The sequence below is a fragment of the Saimiri boliviensis genome, chromosome 2 (genome assembly GCF_048565385.1).
Source record: "Saimiri boliviensis isolate mSaiBol1 chromosome 2, mSaiBol1.pri, whole genome shotgun sequence".
Classification (NCBI taxonomy): domain Eukaryota; kingdom Metazoa; phylum Chordata; class Mammalia; order Primates; family Cebidae; genus Saimiri; species Saimiri boliviensis.
In genome coordinates this window covers 173,813,855-173,833,414 of record NC_133450.1, presented here as the reverse complement: position 1 = coordinate 173,833,414, position 19,560 = coordinate 173,813,855, and the positions used below count along the sequence as shown (strand labels likewise).

At 37.5% G+C, this 19,560-nt stretch overlaps 1 protein-coding gene across 4 annotated transcripts in view; it reads right to left on the bottom strand.

The window, feature by feature from the left end:
* Nucleotides 1–19,560, bottom strand: part of FOCAD (focadhesin) — a 312,140-nt gene that overhangs the window by 271,802 nt on the left and 20,778 nt on the right. For 2 of the 4 annotated variants that reach the window (XM_003928127.4, XM_074394919.1), the window contains exons 2-4: nt 8,582–8,670; nt 5,819–5,893; nt 2,520–2,674 (exon numbers count right to left, since the gene is read on the bottom strand). In XM_003928127.4, the coding sequence (XP_003928176.3) occupies nt 2,520–2,674; nt 5,819–5,893; nt 8,582–8,638 (287 nt within the window). In that variant the 5' untranslated portion in view covers nt 8,639–8,670. The other 2 variants (XM_074394918.1, XM_074394920.1) reach the window with 2 other exon arrangements.

Here is a 19,560-nt window from a genome sequence, read left to right as displayed (position 1 = left end):
ACCTGGGAGGCAGAGGTTGCAGTGACCCAAGATCACGCCACTGCACTCCAGCCTGGCAAGAAAGCAAGACTCAGTCTCAAAGAAAAAAAAAAAAAAAAGATTAGAAATAATAGGAAATTGATAAATTATGGCTCATCCACACAATGGAATATTATTCAGCTAGAAAAAAAAATAGAAAGCTCTTTATATGTTTTACAGAATGAGCTCTGAATGGTTTGGATGTTTGTCTCCTCCAAATCTTATGTTGACATATGATTCCCAATGTTGGAGATGAGGCCTGGTAGGAGGCGACTGAATCATGGCAGCAGATCCCTTATGAATGGTTTGGTATCATCCCCTTAGTGATAAGTGAGTTCTTGCTCAGTTAGTTCACTAGAGTTCTCGTTGTTTAAAAGCCTCTTGGACCTCCACCTCTCTCTCTTGCTCCTGGCTTCTGCCATGTGATGTGCCTGCTCCCCCTTAGCCTTCCACGACGACTGTAAGCTTCCTAAAGCCCTTGCCAGAAGCAGATACTGACACGATGCTTCCCGTACAGCCTGTAGAGCCATGAGCCAAAATGAATCCATTTTCTTTATAAATTAACTAGCCTTAGGTATTTCTTTATAGCAATGCAAGAATAGCCTAATACAAGCTCCAATATACATTTTTTTCACTGAAAATGCAAATAAAGAATACTATGTAACAGGTTACTATTTCTGTTTGTTAAATGAGGAAAAAATATATTTAAATACACATACATACAAATTTTCTGTCATATGTTGCATAGAATATTCTAAGACCTACTAGCAGTTTGTCCTCCATGAGAAAAAAAACCACACAGATACAGTGATAGGACAGAGGTTTTGCCTCAAATATCCAACATGAATGTATTATTTATTTTTTAAAAAACACATTTTTTTTCTTTATTGAGACCGAGTCTCGCTCTGTTGCCCACGCTGGACTGCAGTGGCACAATCTTAGCTCGCTGCAACCTCTCTCTCCCAGGTTCAAGTGATTCTCCTGTTTCAACCTCCCGTGTAGCTGAGACTACAGGCATGCATCACCATGCCTGACTAACTTTTGTATTTTTAGTAGAGATAGGGTTTCGCCATGTTGGTCAGGATAGTCTCGAACTCCTGACCTCAGGTGATCCATCTGCCTCAGCCTTCCAAAGTGTTGGGATTACAGGTGTGAGCCACCGTGCCCAGCCCAAAAATCACATTTGTAAATTTAAAAATAACTAAGGCTACCATTAACAACAACGGTGGAGCACACACAAAGGCTCAGGAAGACTGAACAGTTGTGATGTCTAAACAAGAGTGTTCATGCGGAGAAACATAACTTGAACAGAAGACTGGATCTACTTTGGGAAGGGCTTTTCCTTTTGTAACCATAGACTGCAAAAGGGAAAGAAAAATCAAGCAAGGCATGCTGGCACACATCTGTAGTCCCAGCTACTTAGGAGGCTGAGGCGGGAGAACTACTTGAGCCTAGGAGTTTGAGGATTCAGTGAGCTCTAATTATGCCTGGGCAGCACAGCAAGAAAGAGAGAGGGAGGGAGGAGGGGAAAAAGGAAAGGAAAGAGAGGGGGGAGGGGAGGGGAATGGAAGGGAGGGGAGAGAAGGGGAGGGAAAGGGGGCCAGAGAATTGCTTGAACCTGGGAGGCGAAGGCTGCAGTGAGCCAAGATCACACCACTGTACTCCAGCCTGGGCAACTGAGCAAGACTGCTCTGTCTCAACAACAACAGCAACAATGACAAAAGTAGCTCCACAAAGAAGGAGGGAGGCTTGGTGAGAGGTGAGGGAAGGGGACAAGCCCAAATGATTTGAAGTAGGCAAACATTAGGACATGTAGCTCAAGACAATTTCTTGAAGCAAAGAGTAACATCTCCTTTTCAGCGAGTGTTTTATAACAGAAGCTCACTGGTTCAAATATGGTCCTGTTTGACCATATTGGATCCCTGATATAGATTCCTCTTATTTCTTGTTATCCCATTACCTCAGTCTGTAAATGGACTAAATATGGTCATACCAAACAAATTCAAAGAACAAAACATTATTAACTTGGAATAATCAGGGAAAAGACATCCCTAAACCACAAAATATTTGAGAAATAAGTGCCATTATTTTCTAATACACTAACGCCAATGGCTGGCCAATGAATGCCACTCACTACAATGTATAAACTATATCATTGTGAAAGAAGCATTGCTATAGATACCCTTCTTTCTGAAAATAAGTCAGGAATCTGCATTGCATTTTTGAACTATAAACTATTTAGCTTTTTTCTTCTTAAAAAGAACAATGACAAATTTAAGTAGAGCCCCAAAACTTAAATACAGCAAATGACCACAAATTCCAAAACTGTAGGGTTTAAATCAGCATGATTTTTCGTAATGACATAGCAACTGCATGATATTTTAAGAGCAAGAAAAAACACTGGCAAGTAGGATCAATGTTGACCCTTAATAGGGATTTACTGAATTTTTTTTCCCTAAAAGCTTAAATCATTAACTGACCAAATACTGAGGAAAAAGTACCTGGTTGATGGAATCAGGTTGAGTATCCCATTGAGAACATAGCTGAACTCTGCATGATCCTGAGCAACAAGTGCCACGAGACCTTCACAGCAGGCTGTTCGAACCACTACATCATCACTGCAGCACTTCTCCCACAGCAAGTTCAAAGCAGGAGTCTGAAACCAAACCAGTGATTACAAGACAATTCTGATGAGCAGCAAACACACACCTTTGGTCATTCATCAATGTGTAATTTGTTCACAATAGGCTAGCTTTCCTATATAAAGATGATGCTCTTATTACTCTGTTCCTAGAATAATATGAAGTCAATTTTCGAAGAGAGGTAATGGATGTGTTTTGATATAGCAACTCTCTCTCACCTGGTATCGTGGCTGTAAAACAAGGCTGGCTGCAGGTAGAGGTATGACCTGAGTTCAAGCCACACAACAAAGCTGAGACTTGCCTTTAGCATGCTGCTATAACCAAAGAATTTAACCAGACACTAATAACATCAGTTTATCAGATAGTCTAAGTTGAAGTCCAAATACTATCTATGCTACAAGCCTTCAACGGCAATAACAGTTATTTTCAGAATATGTTCCTGCTCTCCTACCACCAACCTCTATGGTCTACATGCACCTCACCACCACCCACAATGCCCCTGCCACAATTTGTTGAAGTCTAATGTGTGCCCAGATAGAAAAGAGAAAAAGGTCAGGCACAGTGGCTCATTCCTGTAATCCCAGCACTTTGGGAGGCTGAGGTGGGTAGATCACAAGGTCAGGAGTTCAAAACCAGCCTGGCCAACAGCCAACATGGTGAAATCCTGTCTCTACTAAAAATGCAAAAAGTAGCTGGGCGTGGTAGCCTATAATCCCAGCTACTCGGGAGGTTGAGGCAGGAGAATTGCTTGAACCTGGGAGGCAGAGGCTGCAGTTAGCCGAGACTGTGCCACTGCACTCCAGCCTGGGCAACAGAGCAAGACTCCATCTCAAGTTTAAAAAAAAAAAAAGAGAGAGAGAGAGAGAGAGAGAAGTAGAACAGGCCACCAGCAAACTGCTCATCACATAGCTACCCCCCCCACCCAAAAAAAAGCCTAGGAAAACTGTTTTGTCCAAGAAAAAAATCTAACCCTTTCCCCCTCACACTGTGAATCTGTCTTTATTGATAGAAAAGCATGAAAAGGACATATAAGTAAATACAAGTTTTCATTTTGGAAACATCTATCAAAGCAGGGGTTCTAGCTTTTACAATTTTCTCAGGAACCCAGGATCACCAAAAAGGTTTACTGCTAACAATAAACCTATATATGACTGTATTGTGAGTAAACTCCATTTAGACTTACACACAATTGTATTTAAAAAAAAGAAGAAGAAGAAGAAGAAGAACAAATAATGAAGTGATTTTTCCTTTTTCCTGATATAACTTATTAGGGAAATATATAATTTTGGAAAAATTAACTCCCTGGCCCCCAAAGAATAACTAATAATAAAAGAAGAAAAATCAAGGCCAGGTGCTGTGGCTCATGCCTGTAATTCCAACACTTTGGGATTTCCATCTGAGGTTGGAAGTTTGAGACCAGCCTGGCCAACATGGTGCAACCCCATCTCTAATAAAAATACAAAATATTAGCTGGGCGTGGTGGTGCATGCCTGTAATCCCAGCTCCTCAGGAGGCTGAGACATGAGAATTGCTTGAACCTGGAAGACAGAAGTTGCAGTGAGCTGAGATTGTGCCACTCGCTCCAGCCTGGGTGACAGAGCCAGACTCTGTCTCAAAAAAAAAAAGAAAAGAAAAGAAAATCAACATCATTTCATACCCACTTTCCCTCTGTAGCTGGCAGAGAATCTTTTCAATCTTAGCATCCCACTATTAAAATAACAATACAGTTAATAGTCACTACAGGAAGGAAATATTTATATTCCACTTCACCTTTTATTCAGAAGGACATTGTATTCAGCTGTATTGACAATATCAAAAGGCTCTAAATGTCATTACTCTATTACTACACTGGAAAAACAAAGCAAATGAATAAATAAACTGCTGCTTCAGGTAATACTGTGAATGCTTTTCATTTTTAGTAGAAGAGGAAACAGTTACAGGGATTTGACATTCAATAAATCCTGGCAGTTTAAGTAAAACCACTAGATCTTTTCAAAGTACACAATGTAATTATAGACAGGATTAGGATCAGAGTTCTCAGAAAACCTAATTTATATGACTACATACAAATATCAGACAAATGCCAGTTAGTGAAGTTTGTTCTACATTTACTTCAATATGTCTGTGGAAGCGATAAAAAAAAAATGTAACTTGAAGCAGCTAATCAAAAAGAATGTGAGAGGCCGGGCGCAGTGGCTCAGGCCTGTAATCCCAGCACTTTGGGAGGCCGAGGCGGGTGGATCACGAGGTCGAGAGATCGAGACCATCCTGGTCAACATGGTGAAACCCCATCTCTACTAAAAATACAAAAAACTAGCTGGACGTGGTGGCGCATGCCTGTAATCCCAGCTACTTAGGAGGCTGAGGCAGGAGAATTGCCTGAGCCCAGGAGGCAGAGGTTGCGGTGAGCCGAGATCACGCCATTGCACTCCAGCCTGGGTAACAAGAGCGAAACTCCGTCTCAAAAAAAAAAAAAAAAAAAAGAATGTGAGAAAAAGAAAATCAGTTTATTTCTGCTGTGAAAAATAAAAGAATCTTACTTCTATCACTTATGTTCCCTATAGAGGACACCTGAGAACACCTCTCCTAAGAAGAGTTTCCCAACTAGCAAGTCAAAATACACAACATTGATCAACCAAGTCCCAAATGGTATATCTCAGTAAGCTGACATTGCTTCAACTCTGAGCACTCACCTGCTATTTGTGTTAGCATGGAATTTTTCAGCGTTGTCAATGTATGACCTTTCCAACTAAGAACTCACAACTGGGGCTGAGCTGAAGCATGAGAAATCTACATGCAAACAGGGCCACTCTGTTGATTCTCTTCATTAACCAAAATGATTCCCTCAGAGGTAACTATCAATCTTCTCTAAAGCATGCCTTCTCTCATTCCACCCATATTATTTTTCATTAATAGTCATAAGAATACTCCTCTCCAGCCCTCCATGTCTCACTCCTAGAGTGTGTTTTCACAAATTTAAAACTTTTTAAATGCTATACATTAAAAACAAGTCAAACAAAAAGGGCAATGAAGTTCTCACAATTGAAAAACATTTCTACTATGATCTGAACTATCAGGGAAACAAGACAGGTGCATATGTAATCCAGCTAGTAGGTATCTTATCAGAAGAGAATTAAACCATAAAGTTAAACACAGACCTGCTCTGTAGATTGGTGAATCTTTTCCGAAAAACCATTTTCCTTTAGGACGGCAGCAAGAAGATGACCCACAGCCTAAAAAACAAATAAAATTAATGAACATAGTCCCTTAGAAGTTCTTTCCAAATATCAACACTAGTTGATATGAGTATGCCAAATATCAATACCAGTTGATATGAGTGGGCAGTCAATTGGGACTAAATAAAATTTTCATTTATTAAGTATGTGCTATGTAGAAGGCATTGAATTAAGCACTCCACATACATAATTTCTAATCTTTGGAATAGCCCTCAAGGTAGGCATAGCTATTCCAGGTTACCAATAAGCAACTATAGTTCCTAGAAGTTAAGAAAACTGCCAGATTTTTGGTTCAAACTGCTGTCAGTATCAGAAGATAACTCCATTAAACCATGAATGAGAAACCCCATAGTTTTTTAAATCATCTTTGCATTGAAATGAAATCCATCACGCTTTACCACGCCATTAATGAAGATGAAGAAACTCATCTTTATGACTATAGCCCGCACAGATGTGAAACAAAAGGGAGGGCTTCCCTCCACAACCGCCCTTCTCCTTCCTCTAGGTCATATAATTTTGATTTCTTTATCATTTTTCATAGGTTTCAGCCCTTAAATTCAATTTAAATGTAAGCTTTCATTCTCATAAGTCTCTAAAATTTTCCCATATCCTGCTTTAGTCAAAAAACCCTAAAATTAAATTCAAGACTTTTATAGGAGTGCTGGTTACATAAAGACATAAATATCATTACCTCCTACGACTTCAACTTTAGTCCCCTAGTTCTTCAGCACTACCCAGTTCTACTGTCTTAGAGTCAACAGGCTAGCAACAATCATAGCCATTTTGCGTATGGGTTGGGAAAACTTCACTACTGCAACAACTGTCCATCCTGTACTTGGGATGAAATTATGGCATAGCTGTGAATAGCTGTCAGTCTTCCAAAGTCTCCAGAAAAGCTCAAATAAAAACACAGCACCCACTCCTTCCTCATTTTTCTCTTTGAATTTCACACATTGAAACTGATTTAAGACCACAGCGCTTGTGGTCTCAGTTTTGCAATACAAGTCATTCATTTACAAGAATATTAAGTTTAGTCCAACTTACTGTCTCTTATCTCATAGTAAAAGGAATAGTAACAAGAACTGAGTGCCCATGGATAAGTTGAGCTCCTGTTTTACAAAATATGCAATACTTCATTGAATGTAACTGATCATGAACTGCAAGTTGCACCATTATATTGTGTACCACTAAGAAAGAAGAAAGGCTCCCAATTAGTCTGTGACATACAATGCTTCTTTTAAGTTAGAATTTTGATTTTATATTCACACAAGAGCTCTTTTAGACTCGTGTAGAAAATCATGCCCAAGTTCACAAATGTGCAGGCAATACCAACTGTATCTCAACTACTGCCATCATTACTAGATGCAATCCAATTTCAAAGATGTTAAAATCTTTAAAAAAAAATGTGCATGAATCAATGAAATACGATGCTAACACTGAGCAGTTGTTATAGAAGAACAATAAGAAATATTTGCAAAGTACAGGACACAAACACAAGAACCTAATAAAACCAATACGAAACACAATAGGGACAAAGAAAAAGCTATAGTCCATATTTAGAAAAGGAACTAAAAGAAAAGAAGCCTAATTCCCCATTCTCCACCAGGTTCAATTTCTCTAATACACTTTTCATTTCATCTTCTAACAAATCAGAGATACTAGACTAAACTGATTTTTTAAAATACAAAACCCGAGGATAAATCAGCCTACATTGCTACTTAAGTGTTCTAAAACAGAATTCAAATAGACATCCTACACTAAACAATACATATATACTTTTCACCTAATTTAACAGTAACACAGATGGGTATTTCTTGATTATCTATGCTAACAAAGAGACCCCAGGCACAGAAAAATAAAACTTTGAACAGTATCCTCCAAGCGTTCATCTTCTTCTTCACGGTCCTGTAGGATATGACTCCAACCCAGCCAGGTAGAAGGGAATCTTGCATAAGGAGTGTTCTACTCCTCATGGAAGGGTTCCCCACTACCCAGCTAAGTCAATTCCCACAGCAGGCATCTCCGAAGTTAACTGTCGAAAGTATCCAAGGCGCCGTACGTTGTTAAGTCTTCAAGATGGTGTCTGCTGGTCTGTTAGCTTTACTCTCACAAGAAAAGACAGTAAGCTATTATGATACCTTGCTTAACCAGAATGCTTCTAGTTAGCTAAAGGCTAACCAGAAAACCATCTTTGTTTTAACTATTTAATTACTGAAAAGCTCACTAAAGTTACAGCAGCCTCTTTAGTAGACACATCAAATTTTTTAATCCAGGATATTTTGCTTATTAAATGTCATTATTACAAAAATCTATATAATGTGTAGGATATATCTTATCAAATATTAATCCCTCATACTCTGTGGACATATAACTATTTATCTCTTTTCCCAATAACTATAGGCCAAAAAAAAAGAAACATATTCCGAGGCCTACTAGTTAATCAAGGTTTTATTATCGCTAGGAAGAAAAGTATGATATATAAAAAGAAGCTGAGATTGATCAATTTCAAATATTTACTTTCTTAGTGAAATATATACTTTCAAATTATCTCATCAAAGTTTCATAAAATAATATAAATCTCTACATGTAGAATAAAAATTTAATGTTAAATATATAAAGTTCAGTTAACAATCCCCAGAACAGGTGTATTTGTTGCCATGAGCAAAAATAAACAAACAAAATTACCTGTGATTGGATAAGAGAATTTGGAAATTCAAACCTTTTCCTGATATCATCTGACATTTTTGCTTCTGTTACATGTATGCATGCAGTTTCTGTAACCAAAACAAAAGAATATTTGTTAGTCTTCCAACTGGTCTGAATTGGAGCTCCGATTAATTATTCCTCAAATACTGTGAATGTAATCCCTTCCAAAGACAACAATGGAAATAAAGCACAGGGCTCTGCAAAGTAATCCTTGGCATAACTTCATTGTCATTCAGCACTCAAATGTCATGATTGATAAATAAACTAAAAACGCCCAGCTGCTCTTGGTTTTTCCCATGAGAGCTAATCCTGAAAAAAATTAATTCACACTACGGAAATGCAAAAAAAAAAAAAATTCAAAAGTTCAACCACACATTTGAAACAGAAATTAATTCTTTTGTGGATCAAAACTTTGTGGGAGAGTCAAACTGTCATAAAATTACTTCAACTATGGCTCACTTTGGCACAAGCTTTCATTTAAGCACTAATCCAACTGCTAGTGACAAGTGTGAAGCCTAGGTGAGCTTTTTAAAGAAGTATAGAAAAGACCTAGAAATTCACACATTAAAACAGATTGCTTGCTTCCTAAAGGAGGAACAGCAAGCAATTAGCACCAACTTTTAATATTTACATCTCACTTCTCATTCTTACTGGGCTCACAAAAAGAAAAGAAAACAGAAAAGAAAAGCAAGCAGAAAGGATGGGAAGGGCAGGTGGTAAAGCAGAAGCATGGAACTAATAAGAGGATTTCCTAAAGATCCTAATTTGTCCCATTTCCATGAGGTACTAAACCTACCAAATTACACTACTATAAAAAATAGGATTCCCTAGCTCACCTACTTACTATGATTAAAATTAAAATTTATGTCAATAAACAACCCTAGATTAACTTATAAAAATAGCAAGCAGAAAAACCAAGCTCCCTTGATCTCAAAAAACAAAGCATACTGGAATCAACCGGCAGCCTTTTCTAACTAAAAGTTGAACAACCCAAATCTGAAAATCCAAAATCCAAAATGTCACAAAATCTGAAACTTTTTGAGTGCTGATGTGACATTCAAGAGAAATGACACTCAAGGGAAATGTTGGGGCATTTTGGATTTTCAGATTAGGATATTCAACCCATTTAAAGCATATGCAAATATTCCGAAATTAAAAAAAAAAAAAAATCCAAATCCAAAACACTTCTGGTCCCAAGCATTTCAGATAAAGAATAACCAACCTGTACTTTCCACCCTTTTATCCAAAACTAAACTCCCTGAATGGGTAATTTATCCTGGTCTTTTTCTTCAACATCTATGTCCAACTTTTCTCCCTGAATCTGACATTCCACAACACTGAAACAACTTGTTCTAAGATTGCAAACTAATTTCCTATCTAAATCTACTTATTAGCTTAAGCAGGTCAAAAATTTTTAACTTCCCAATTGTGTCAATCACAACTTTCTTCTAATTTTCTCCTCCTTTGAATTCCATAATACATATAACAGAATCTCCTACAGTGTGTCCCTGGGAAACACGGGTAAAAAGAAAATCTCCATGGGGGGAAAAGAAGATTCTATGGGGACATAAATTCCCATCTTGAAGATTCATTCACTCATTTAACAAACAATTATTAGTTGCCTATTGTGTGTCCGGCACAGTTCTAGGTGCTGGAGTTATATCAGTGAACAAAATAGGCAAAAATATCTGCATTCATAGAGCTTACAGTCTAGTAGAATGCAGCAGATAATTTTTTAAACAAATAATATATAAAATATGTTAGAATACAGTAAGGGTTATTAAAAAAAAAGAAAGTAAGTAAAGCAGAATAAAGGGGATGAGAAATGGGAAAAGTGCATACTTTGTATTTTAAATATGGTGGTCGGTGTCAATATCTTCTAGAGAGGGTGGCATGTGAACAGGCTTAACAGAGGAAAGGAAGTTAGGTTAACCAAACAGATTATCTAGGGCGAAGAGTGTCACAGGCACAGGAAAAGCCCTAAGCTAATAAATTGCTTAAGCCCTGTTTTAGGAAGAACAAAGAGATGTGTAGAGCAGAGTGAAGGAGGAAAAGAATGGTAAATCTGGTCAGAGAATCAATGAGAAGCCAGGTCATAAAATGCCTTGCAGGCCACTAGAGGGAGTGACATATTTATCCTGAGTAAAATGGGAAGCTACTGCACAAATAGGGGGTTAAGATTTCAATAGAATCACTTGAGGTACGAAGAGGTCAGATTCTGTATATATTTGAGAAAAAAAGGCAATGTGGCTGCTAATGGATCAGATAAGGGTACAGGAGAAGGGACCAGGTACAGTGACTCACGCTTATAATCCCAGCACTTTGGGAGGCCGAGGCAGGCAGATCACCTGAGGTCAGGAGTTCCAGACCAGCCTTGCCAACATGGCGAAACCCCAGTCTCTGCTAAAAATACAAAAACTAGCCAGGCATGCTGATACGCGCAGCAATCCCAATTACTCAGGAGGCTGACACAAGAGAATCACTTGAATCTGGAAGGCAGAGGTTGCAGTGAGCCAAGATTATACCACTGCACTCCAGCCTGGGCGACAGAGCGAGACTGTCTCAAAAAATAATAATAAGAGCATAGGAGAAAGGAATCAAGGATGACTCCAAGGTTTTTAATCTGACCTGTGTGTGTGTGTGTGTGTGTGTGTGTGTGTGTGTGTGAGTCTCGCTCTGTTGCCCAAGCTGGAGTGCAGTGACGCAATCTTGGCTCACTGCAACCTCTATCACCCAGGTTCAGGAGATTCTCCTGCCTCAGCCTCCTGAGTTATATGCACCCACCACCATGTTCAGCTAATTTTGTATTTTTAGTAGAGACAGGTTTCACCATGTTGGCCATGCTGATCTCAAACTCCTAATCTCAAGTGATCTACCCGCCTCAGCCTCCCAAACTGCTGGGATTACAGGTGTAAGCCACCATGCTCAGCCTGAGCAATTTCATTTTTAATCTCAATTCCTTTGGCCATTTTACCCATGGAACAATGCAACTTCTATATTACTTCTTACCATGGCATTTTTTTACTGAAAAGAAAAGACAGAGCTGCCATCAACTGAGACGGGGAACCAAGTTTTGTGAGGAAGACAAGAAATACCATTCTGGACAGTTAAATTTTAGATGCCTCATAGACAGCCCAAGGGGAAATGTCTCGTAGGAAGTCAAATACAAGAATCTAAACTTGGAGGGAAACAGCTTATTGGAGATATAAATAATGGTCCATATTATTAAAGAACATGAGAGGGTCTAAAACAATAAGTCTTTTCAACTTGGCTTAACCCAGAATTTATCAAACCTATCTGGCCATGCAACAATGGAAATACCTGCTAACCATCTATACTATCAGTCTGTCCTGGGATACACATTGGAAAAGTGTTTCACTGACTCCTGTTCCTCCATCCACTCTGCTTCTCCAGGGCTGTCTTCTTTCCTGGAGGCACTCCCCAGCCACTCTGCCTTGTGCTGTTGTCCCTCCATACAAAGTCTGCCACCGTTATCAGCCATCATCTAGCAGAGTTCTCCAAACGTTTCTATACTTTCTCTTAGTAGGCTCTAAAACACCAGAAACTAGGGATGTCAAAAACAAAACACACATTTCCTCTCAAAAAAACTGTCACTTCAGTTCATTTTTCTTCAGTTCTCCTTGCAATTTCCTTCACCAACACTCTCTAAATCCAGTCAGCCACAAAACTGGCTTCCTTCTTTCCAGCACCTCAGAGGCTACTCTTCCTCTTCGTTCTACAGTCATCGTCGTAGTTCCCCAAACCAGGCTTACTCCAGTAACTGCTTAGTCTTGGGGCTCTATATGCTGAGTTCGTACACTGGTGTTAGATTAACTGTGCTGAAATACTGTTCCCATCACATCACTCCCCTGTGAAAAATCCACAGTGGATTTGCAACTGTCTGTCAGATTAAATGCAAATTCTGATGCCTAGCTTTTATGCCTTCCTATCAACAGTCTTACCCATACAACTTCATTTTCCCTGCTGTAATTCTAATCTAGCTAAAACAGTTTCCAAAATGGTCCCACATGTTCAAAATCTGCACAGTCCTACAGGATTTTATTTCTTCTCTCCCACATAAAATGTCTTTTATATGCCGCCACTGCTTAAATATTAAACTCCTTTCATAGCACATCTCCGTTAAGCCTCTTCCAACTAGCTACATCTAACAGTAATCATACTGCTTTATATTCAGTGTTATTGCATTTGGTCTGACCCACATGTAACTATTTATATCAGGACTAGAAATCTTTTCTCTGTAAAGGGCCAGAGAGCAACTACTCAAGTCTGCCACTGCAGCACAAAAGCAATAAGCAATACATAAATACAACGACTATAGCTGTGTTCTGATAAAACATTATTTATAAAAAGAAGTGGGTGGGCCACAGTTTGCTAACTCCCAGGATATATAACTATTTTTAAATTAGTTTACAAAATTTGAATTAACATTCAAATTTGGTCCTGTGCTCCCAGGCAGCTAGGGCAAATAGACAAACAAAGAAAATGATACCGCTTTCATAATCTAAATAAGAAATGTCCTGTCTCAAAGAAAAGAAATATTTTTATGCCCTTAAACTCTGAAGGAAATTTCTCACATTGGGCTTTATAAATGGAATACACAATGATATACCAGGCAGTATTCTCAAAAACAAAAGCAAAAGGAAATGTTGTTATTATTATTATTATTATTATTTTTAAGATGGAATTACACTCTTGTTGCCCAACCTGGAGTGCAATGCCATGGTATCAGCTCACTGCAGCCTCCACCTCTGGGTTCAAGTGATCCTCCTGCTTCAGTCTCCTGAGTAGCTGGGATTACAAGTGCCCACCATTATGCCCGGCTAATTTTTTGTATTTTTAGAGAGTTTTACCATGTTGCCCAGGGTGGTCTCAAACTCCTGACCTCAGATGACCCAGATCCCAAAGTGCTGGGATTACAGGTGTGAGTCACTGCAACCAGTCATATTACTTCTTTTTAAAGTAATCCCTGGATAAAGCCACAGGCATAACATGACATGTTTTCTGCAAAAAAAAAAAAAAAAAAAAAAAATCTCAGCTACTGGGATTCAAGTACAGAGTTTTCTGATGATCTAATCTAACTCAACAGAAGACTGACTTTATAGTATCCAGAGAAGCAGGTAAGGTTATTAATATGTCACCAAATAGAATTACTTAATTATCAACAATGATAACTACACAGAAGAAGATGTGGGGCTATGTGCTCTGATCCAGGCCCAGAATGCTGGAATTCCAACATGATATTAGGTACCAGGTGAGCAGCTGCTTAAGCTAATAGCTTATTATAGAAGTGAAGAAGCTGAGCCATCCAAAAAGATGTCCTTGTTTTCAGGAGACAGGCCACTGTGGTAAACGAGTGTTGTTTTTATCCAAATTACCTAAGTATGGGTGACAAATACCAAAGATTACAAAAGACAACCCTAATTTCAGTGTGACACCTCAGAGGATGAATATGTTTTTTAAATCTGTAGTTTTTTAAATCTGTTTTTAAAATTTTTTAATCTGTTTTTTAAATCTTTACCTTTCCTAACAAATGGCCATTAAGCATTCTCAAAAACCACTACCCAAGCTGCAATAGGATTTTATATCATCCTTGATTTGTTATCCCTGGGCTACAAATTACAAGTGTCTTTCATTTGCTGAAGACTTATATTTCAAGGTTAATCACAACCGTTGGCCTTTCAAGGTATAAAAACATCATATCCTCTTAGGGAATTTCAAAAAAGAGTACACATGCTCACTTTAGCATTGGCAAGTATAGCACGTGCCCCCTCTCCCCGCTTTTTTTAAGAGACAGACACAAGGTTCACTTTGTCACCCAGTCTGGAGAGCAATCTACTTTATTTTTAAACTCAATTTCCTTTGGAAATTTTATACATTAAGGAAAAACAATTTACATATTACTTCTTGTCATGCCATTCTTACTAAAAGGAAACTGGTAACAATATAATCCATAAACCACATGCTACAAAAATGCATGTTTGATTTTAAAAGATTTATCTCCAACCTGTCAGTATGCCTTTTTTGTCTGTCTAAATCTAAATCAGAAAGATAATTTTTAATAAGGTCTTTAAGTTCCCAGTGAATCAAAGCAGTTCTTTAATGTAAGCAATTATCACATTATCTGGCAAGGTATTTCAGCCCCGTAAAAACACTTCCAAAAAAATTAATCTATCATATCAATTTCACTAATAAAAGAGCAGTAGATAGATAAAACACTCTGGATTTTCAACTTTCTTTCTCAATAGTTCCTCTAGGACACTGTACAACTACATATCACACAAAAGTACTTAATGTCAAACCTCAAATGAAGGACACAATCTGAAGATTTGAGGAAATCTAACTATTATGAAAACCCAGCAGAGAGAATAACTGATTATACAAGTTAGTCGGAAGAGGAGGGTCCTGTGTTCACAAAGAAAGACATTTGACTTTGAGCACTCTTGACTACCAAATTTCTATACAGGAAGGGCTCAAGAGCAGTCATCTGACTGAAACTCAGGGCTATACAGAATACACTTTTTTTTCTTAAGAGACAGAGTCTCACTCTGTCACTCAGGCTGGAGTACAGTGACACAATCATAGGTCACTGCAGTCTTAAACTCCTGGGCTCAAGCGATCTTCCCATGTTCAGCCTTTCAAGTAGCTGGGGCTATAGGCATACACCACCATGCCCGGATAAAGCTTTTTGTTTGTTTGTTTTTATTTTTGCAGTGATGGGGACTCCCTCTGTTCCTCAGGCTGGTCTCAAATTCCTGGGCTCAAGTGATGCTCCCACCCTCAGCCTTGCAAGCACTGGGCCTACTACAGATGTGAGTCACCACAAGCAGCCCAGAGTACATTCTTAAAGCTAGTTTACATGAGCAGTATCATCAGTAAACTGATAAAATGGCTGATAAAAAATGATTACTTCATTCACATTAATGGGCTCTATGTTTTAGAGACACAAAATCCAGGATTTTCTCTAACATTTTATTAACTATTCCAATTATCAGTTATGGAATTTACTTAGTTTCTTCCTCCCACAAATTAAGCTATGGAACCATCAGTCTAAAACCATACTTTTAAACACACATTTTGACAATTTTTATCCTTTTTATTACTTTTGTGGATGGCTTACAGAAAAGCTGATGGGAACCATCAATAAACTTTGAGCTGATTTTATAAATTTATTTAAGACTATGGCTCAAGGGTGGATTCTAGAGTCAGCTAGCTGATTGACCCTCAAAAAAGAGGGGGAAAAAATCTGCCTATACTTTTCAAATGCCTACCTTGTTCTACTGTCTAATTGATCTCTTTCTCATTCTTCTGCTGCTTAGCTTCTCACCCATTGTTTCCCAATCCCTAAGTATTTCTGTATATCCTCTCTAAGATCAGGCAGCTTGATTCTGTTTCAACACCTTGTATTAAATCCTGACACTTGCTCACACTTAGCCTCAGCTCCTGCTTCAAAAGCTTAAAAATCCAGCTGCCACCTACACTCCCAAATTAACAGGACAAGATAATTAGAATCTTTTTAACTACAGTTGACCCTTGAAGAAAGGTCCACTTATACACGGCTTTTCTTCCACCTCTGGCACCCCTGAGACAGCAAGACCAACCTCCCCTCTTCTTTCTCTTCCTTACCCTACTCAACGTGAAGCTGAAAATAAAGACCTTTATGATGATCCACTTCTGCTTAGTGAATAGTAAACATATTTTCTCTTCTTTATGATTTGCTTAATAACTTTTTTTAGCTTTTTTGTCATAAGAATACAGTATATAATACCTATAATATATAAAATATTAATCAATTGTTTATAATACCAGTAAGTTCTTGGGGAGTAAAAAGTTACATACAAGTTTCTGACTGCATGAGGGACTGGTACTCCAAGCCCCCAAATTGTTCAAGGGTCAACTGTATATGACTCATAAAAATTCATAAAAATTGAAAGTTTTCAACATTAAAGAGCAAGTACAAGAAAACAGTAATGTTTAATCATTATATTATCAGAGAGATCACTAAGACACATTAAAATTAAACCAAGAATAGAAAACACTTTTCTCTTAGCCAGTAACTCCAAAATCAAGCTGAAGCAGATAGCAACTCAGTGGTGTGACAGAGCCACTTAGTCAATATTATCAGAGAAAGCAGCAACCATATGATGTGGAAGAGATTGCTATTTATCATCCAATATCTGTTCTCTTCTTTTGTATTAACAAAACTGTAACCTGAATAGCTTCACTACATTTCCCAGCCTCAAATATGGTTCAGTATGAATATGTGATCACGTTCTCTCCAGTGCTGTGGCGTTTGAGCAGAACTGACGTGCCATTTCCAGGCTGGAGTCTACTTCCTCCACTCTCTCTTCCAAACCACAATGAATTCTGGGCAACAACCTAGATGCAGCCATGCACATGAAGACAATGGCCCTGGAACTCTGTTGAAAAAACAAGATGGAAAAAACCTGGATCCCTAAATGATAGCTTGCTGTAGAGTTGCATACCTGGAACTCTAACTATTACAGGAAAAACTTGTACATTGTTTAAACCATTGCATTTTGGGGTCTCCTTGTTGCAACATCTAGCACTTCCTTAACTAATATAATGAACCTGACATCATCCCCCTCCCTACATTTTTTTCACTGGAGAAATGAAGAAACAATGTCAGAGAGGTTAAAGCAATTTGCCAAAAAGGAAAGTCATCATGACAGAGTTCAAGTGAGAACAAAGGTTTCTTGACTTACAACTAAGTGTTCTTTCCACTAGACCATCAGCAACATAAGGCATGACCTACACATTCCACATCACTTCAACATGTCTCAGGAATCTTAAGATCAATAATTCAAGGAAATTCAAGTACTGAGGAAATTTACATGACTATGAGTTCAGATGATCTCACTGGCTGCCATTTAATTAAAATACAATGAATTACAATCAAATTCCTGCTTTTACAATTTAGTTCCTTCTCAATATCACATGCTACTTAAAGATTTTGAAATGGGAGTCTGAAATAAGAGCAAAGGCAGGAAATTCCAGGTCAGAACCGATTGCTGTCCAGGAAAACAAGGCATTAAAATAAAAAATAAAACCACAAACTTAGCCAGTCATGGTGGCTCATACCTGTAATCCCAATACTTTGGGAGGTCAAGATGGGAGGATCATTTGAGCCCAAGAGTTTGAGACCAGCCTGGGCAACGTAAAGAGACTCCATCTCTACAAAAAATTTAAAAATTAACTGGGCATCGTGGCTCATGCCTGTAGAAACAGCTACTTGGGAGGCTGAGGTGGGAGGATCATTTGAGCCCAGTAGGTCATGGCTGCAGAGAGCCAAGATTGTGCCACTGCACTCCAGCCTGGGTGACAGAGCAAGCCCCTGTTTCAAATAATAATAATAATAAAACTAAATAATGTCTAACTGGTTACAAATTTTCTCTCATTATTCTTGAATACTGTGTTTTAAAGTGTGGTAAAAGGATGTGTATTCATATGCTAAATATATGAGTATATTGATGAAAAACAGTTATTTTTTTAGATCTAAGGACTTACGAATCTCTAGAATTATTGCAGCATCCAGTCTTAATCTTCAAAGCTAGCTGTTTTTATTTTTTCCAATATTATAATTTTTAAGTATTTTTCCTTCATCAAAACAATTACATGTATTGCTCAGTACAAAACATGTTATAAAGACTTCATATTCATCTAAAATATCTACAGTATATTTACAATAAAACTGATACCCAATAATTTTAAAGGTGTTAATGACCAATAAATGTCTAAACTGAATTGCAAAATCTCCATATTCACAATCTTACTTCAAATACATTCCAGTTAACTAAAATTAGTAAAATCTCACAAAAAAGATGTTTTAGATATCTTGCTTGTATTTTCTCCCCTCAAAAATGACTCAAATTTTGTATACTCACTCTCTAAAATAACTTACCTAATTCTTAGCAAATATTAAAATGGTATAAAGCATATGTAGTGAAAGGATATACTATTTGGAATTTTCTATAAAATAAGTATAGAGAGAAAAATAAAAAAAGATTGATAGATAAAACAGGAATGTCTAAATGTTAGATACACTGGCATTCATAATATTAGTCTCTATTTTTACGTTTGAAATGCTCCATAATAAAAGGTCTTTTAAAACTCATGTATGTGGCTCTTACTAGGTGAAAGGCAATAGTCTAAGCATTATACATGTATTAACTCATTCAACCCCCACAATAACCCTGAGATAGGTAGTCATTTTACAGATTAAGAAACTGAGGCACAGAAAAGTTAGATAGCTTTCCCAAGGTCACAGAGTAAGTGACAGAGCTGGAATTCCAACCTAAGTAGTCTCGTTCCAGAGTATACATGCACATAGAAAAACCCAGAATGTACAAATTACAGATTATTATTATTTTTGCTCATTCCTAGTTTCTAATTTTTCTGTGAAAATATGTGTTTTGTAATTTTAATAAAGTTATCAAAAAAAGAAAATCTTGACTCACATTTTAATGCATTCTGTAGAAATCAAAGATATAAGTTTCTAGCACCTAGATCACTGAAAGCATAGAAATCCATAATTAAAGCAACAGTGTCATAAAATCAGCAGCAATTTAGTAGAAAAACTGTTTTAATAATAAAAGGTTAATTACTTTGTTACTTATGTTTACCAATGCTTTATGAAAAAAGTAATACTGAAAAGGGGCCAATGTAATTTAGCCAGATAGATTAAGTTTAAACCACTTAAAAGCTTTCTTCCTTCATTTTCAAGGAGAAACATAACCATTATAATTTCCCCACGTAGATTCCTAGGAAATCTTCCTCCAAAATAAAAACTCTTACGTGGAAAAGAATTATATAGACTGATTACAACTTTACTGGCAACATTTTTGATGTTGCAAAGTGACCAATCAATCTCATTTGTTATTTTTCATAAAAACTAAATTACTAAATTCATGTAGAATGGA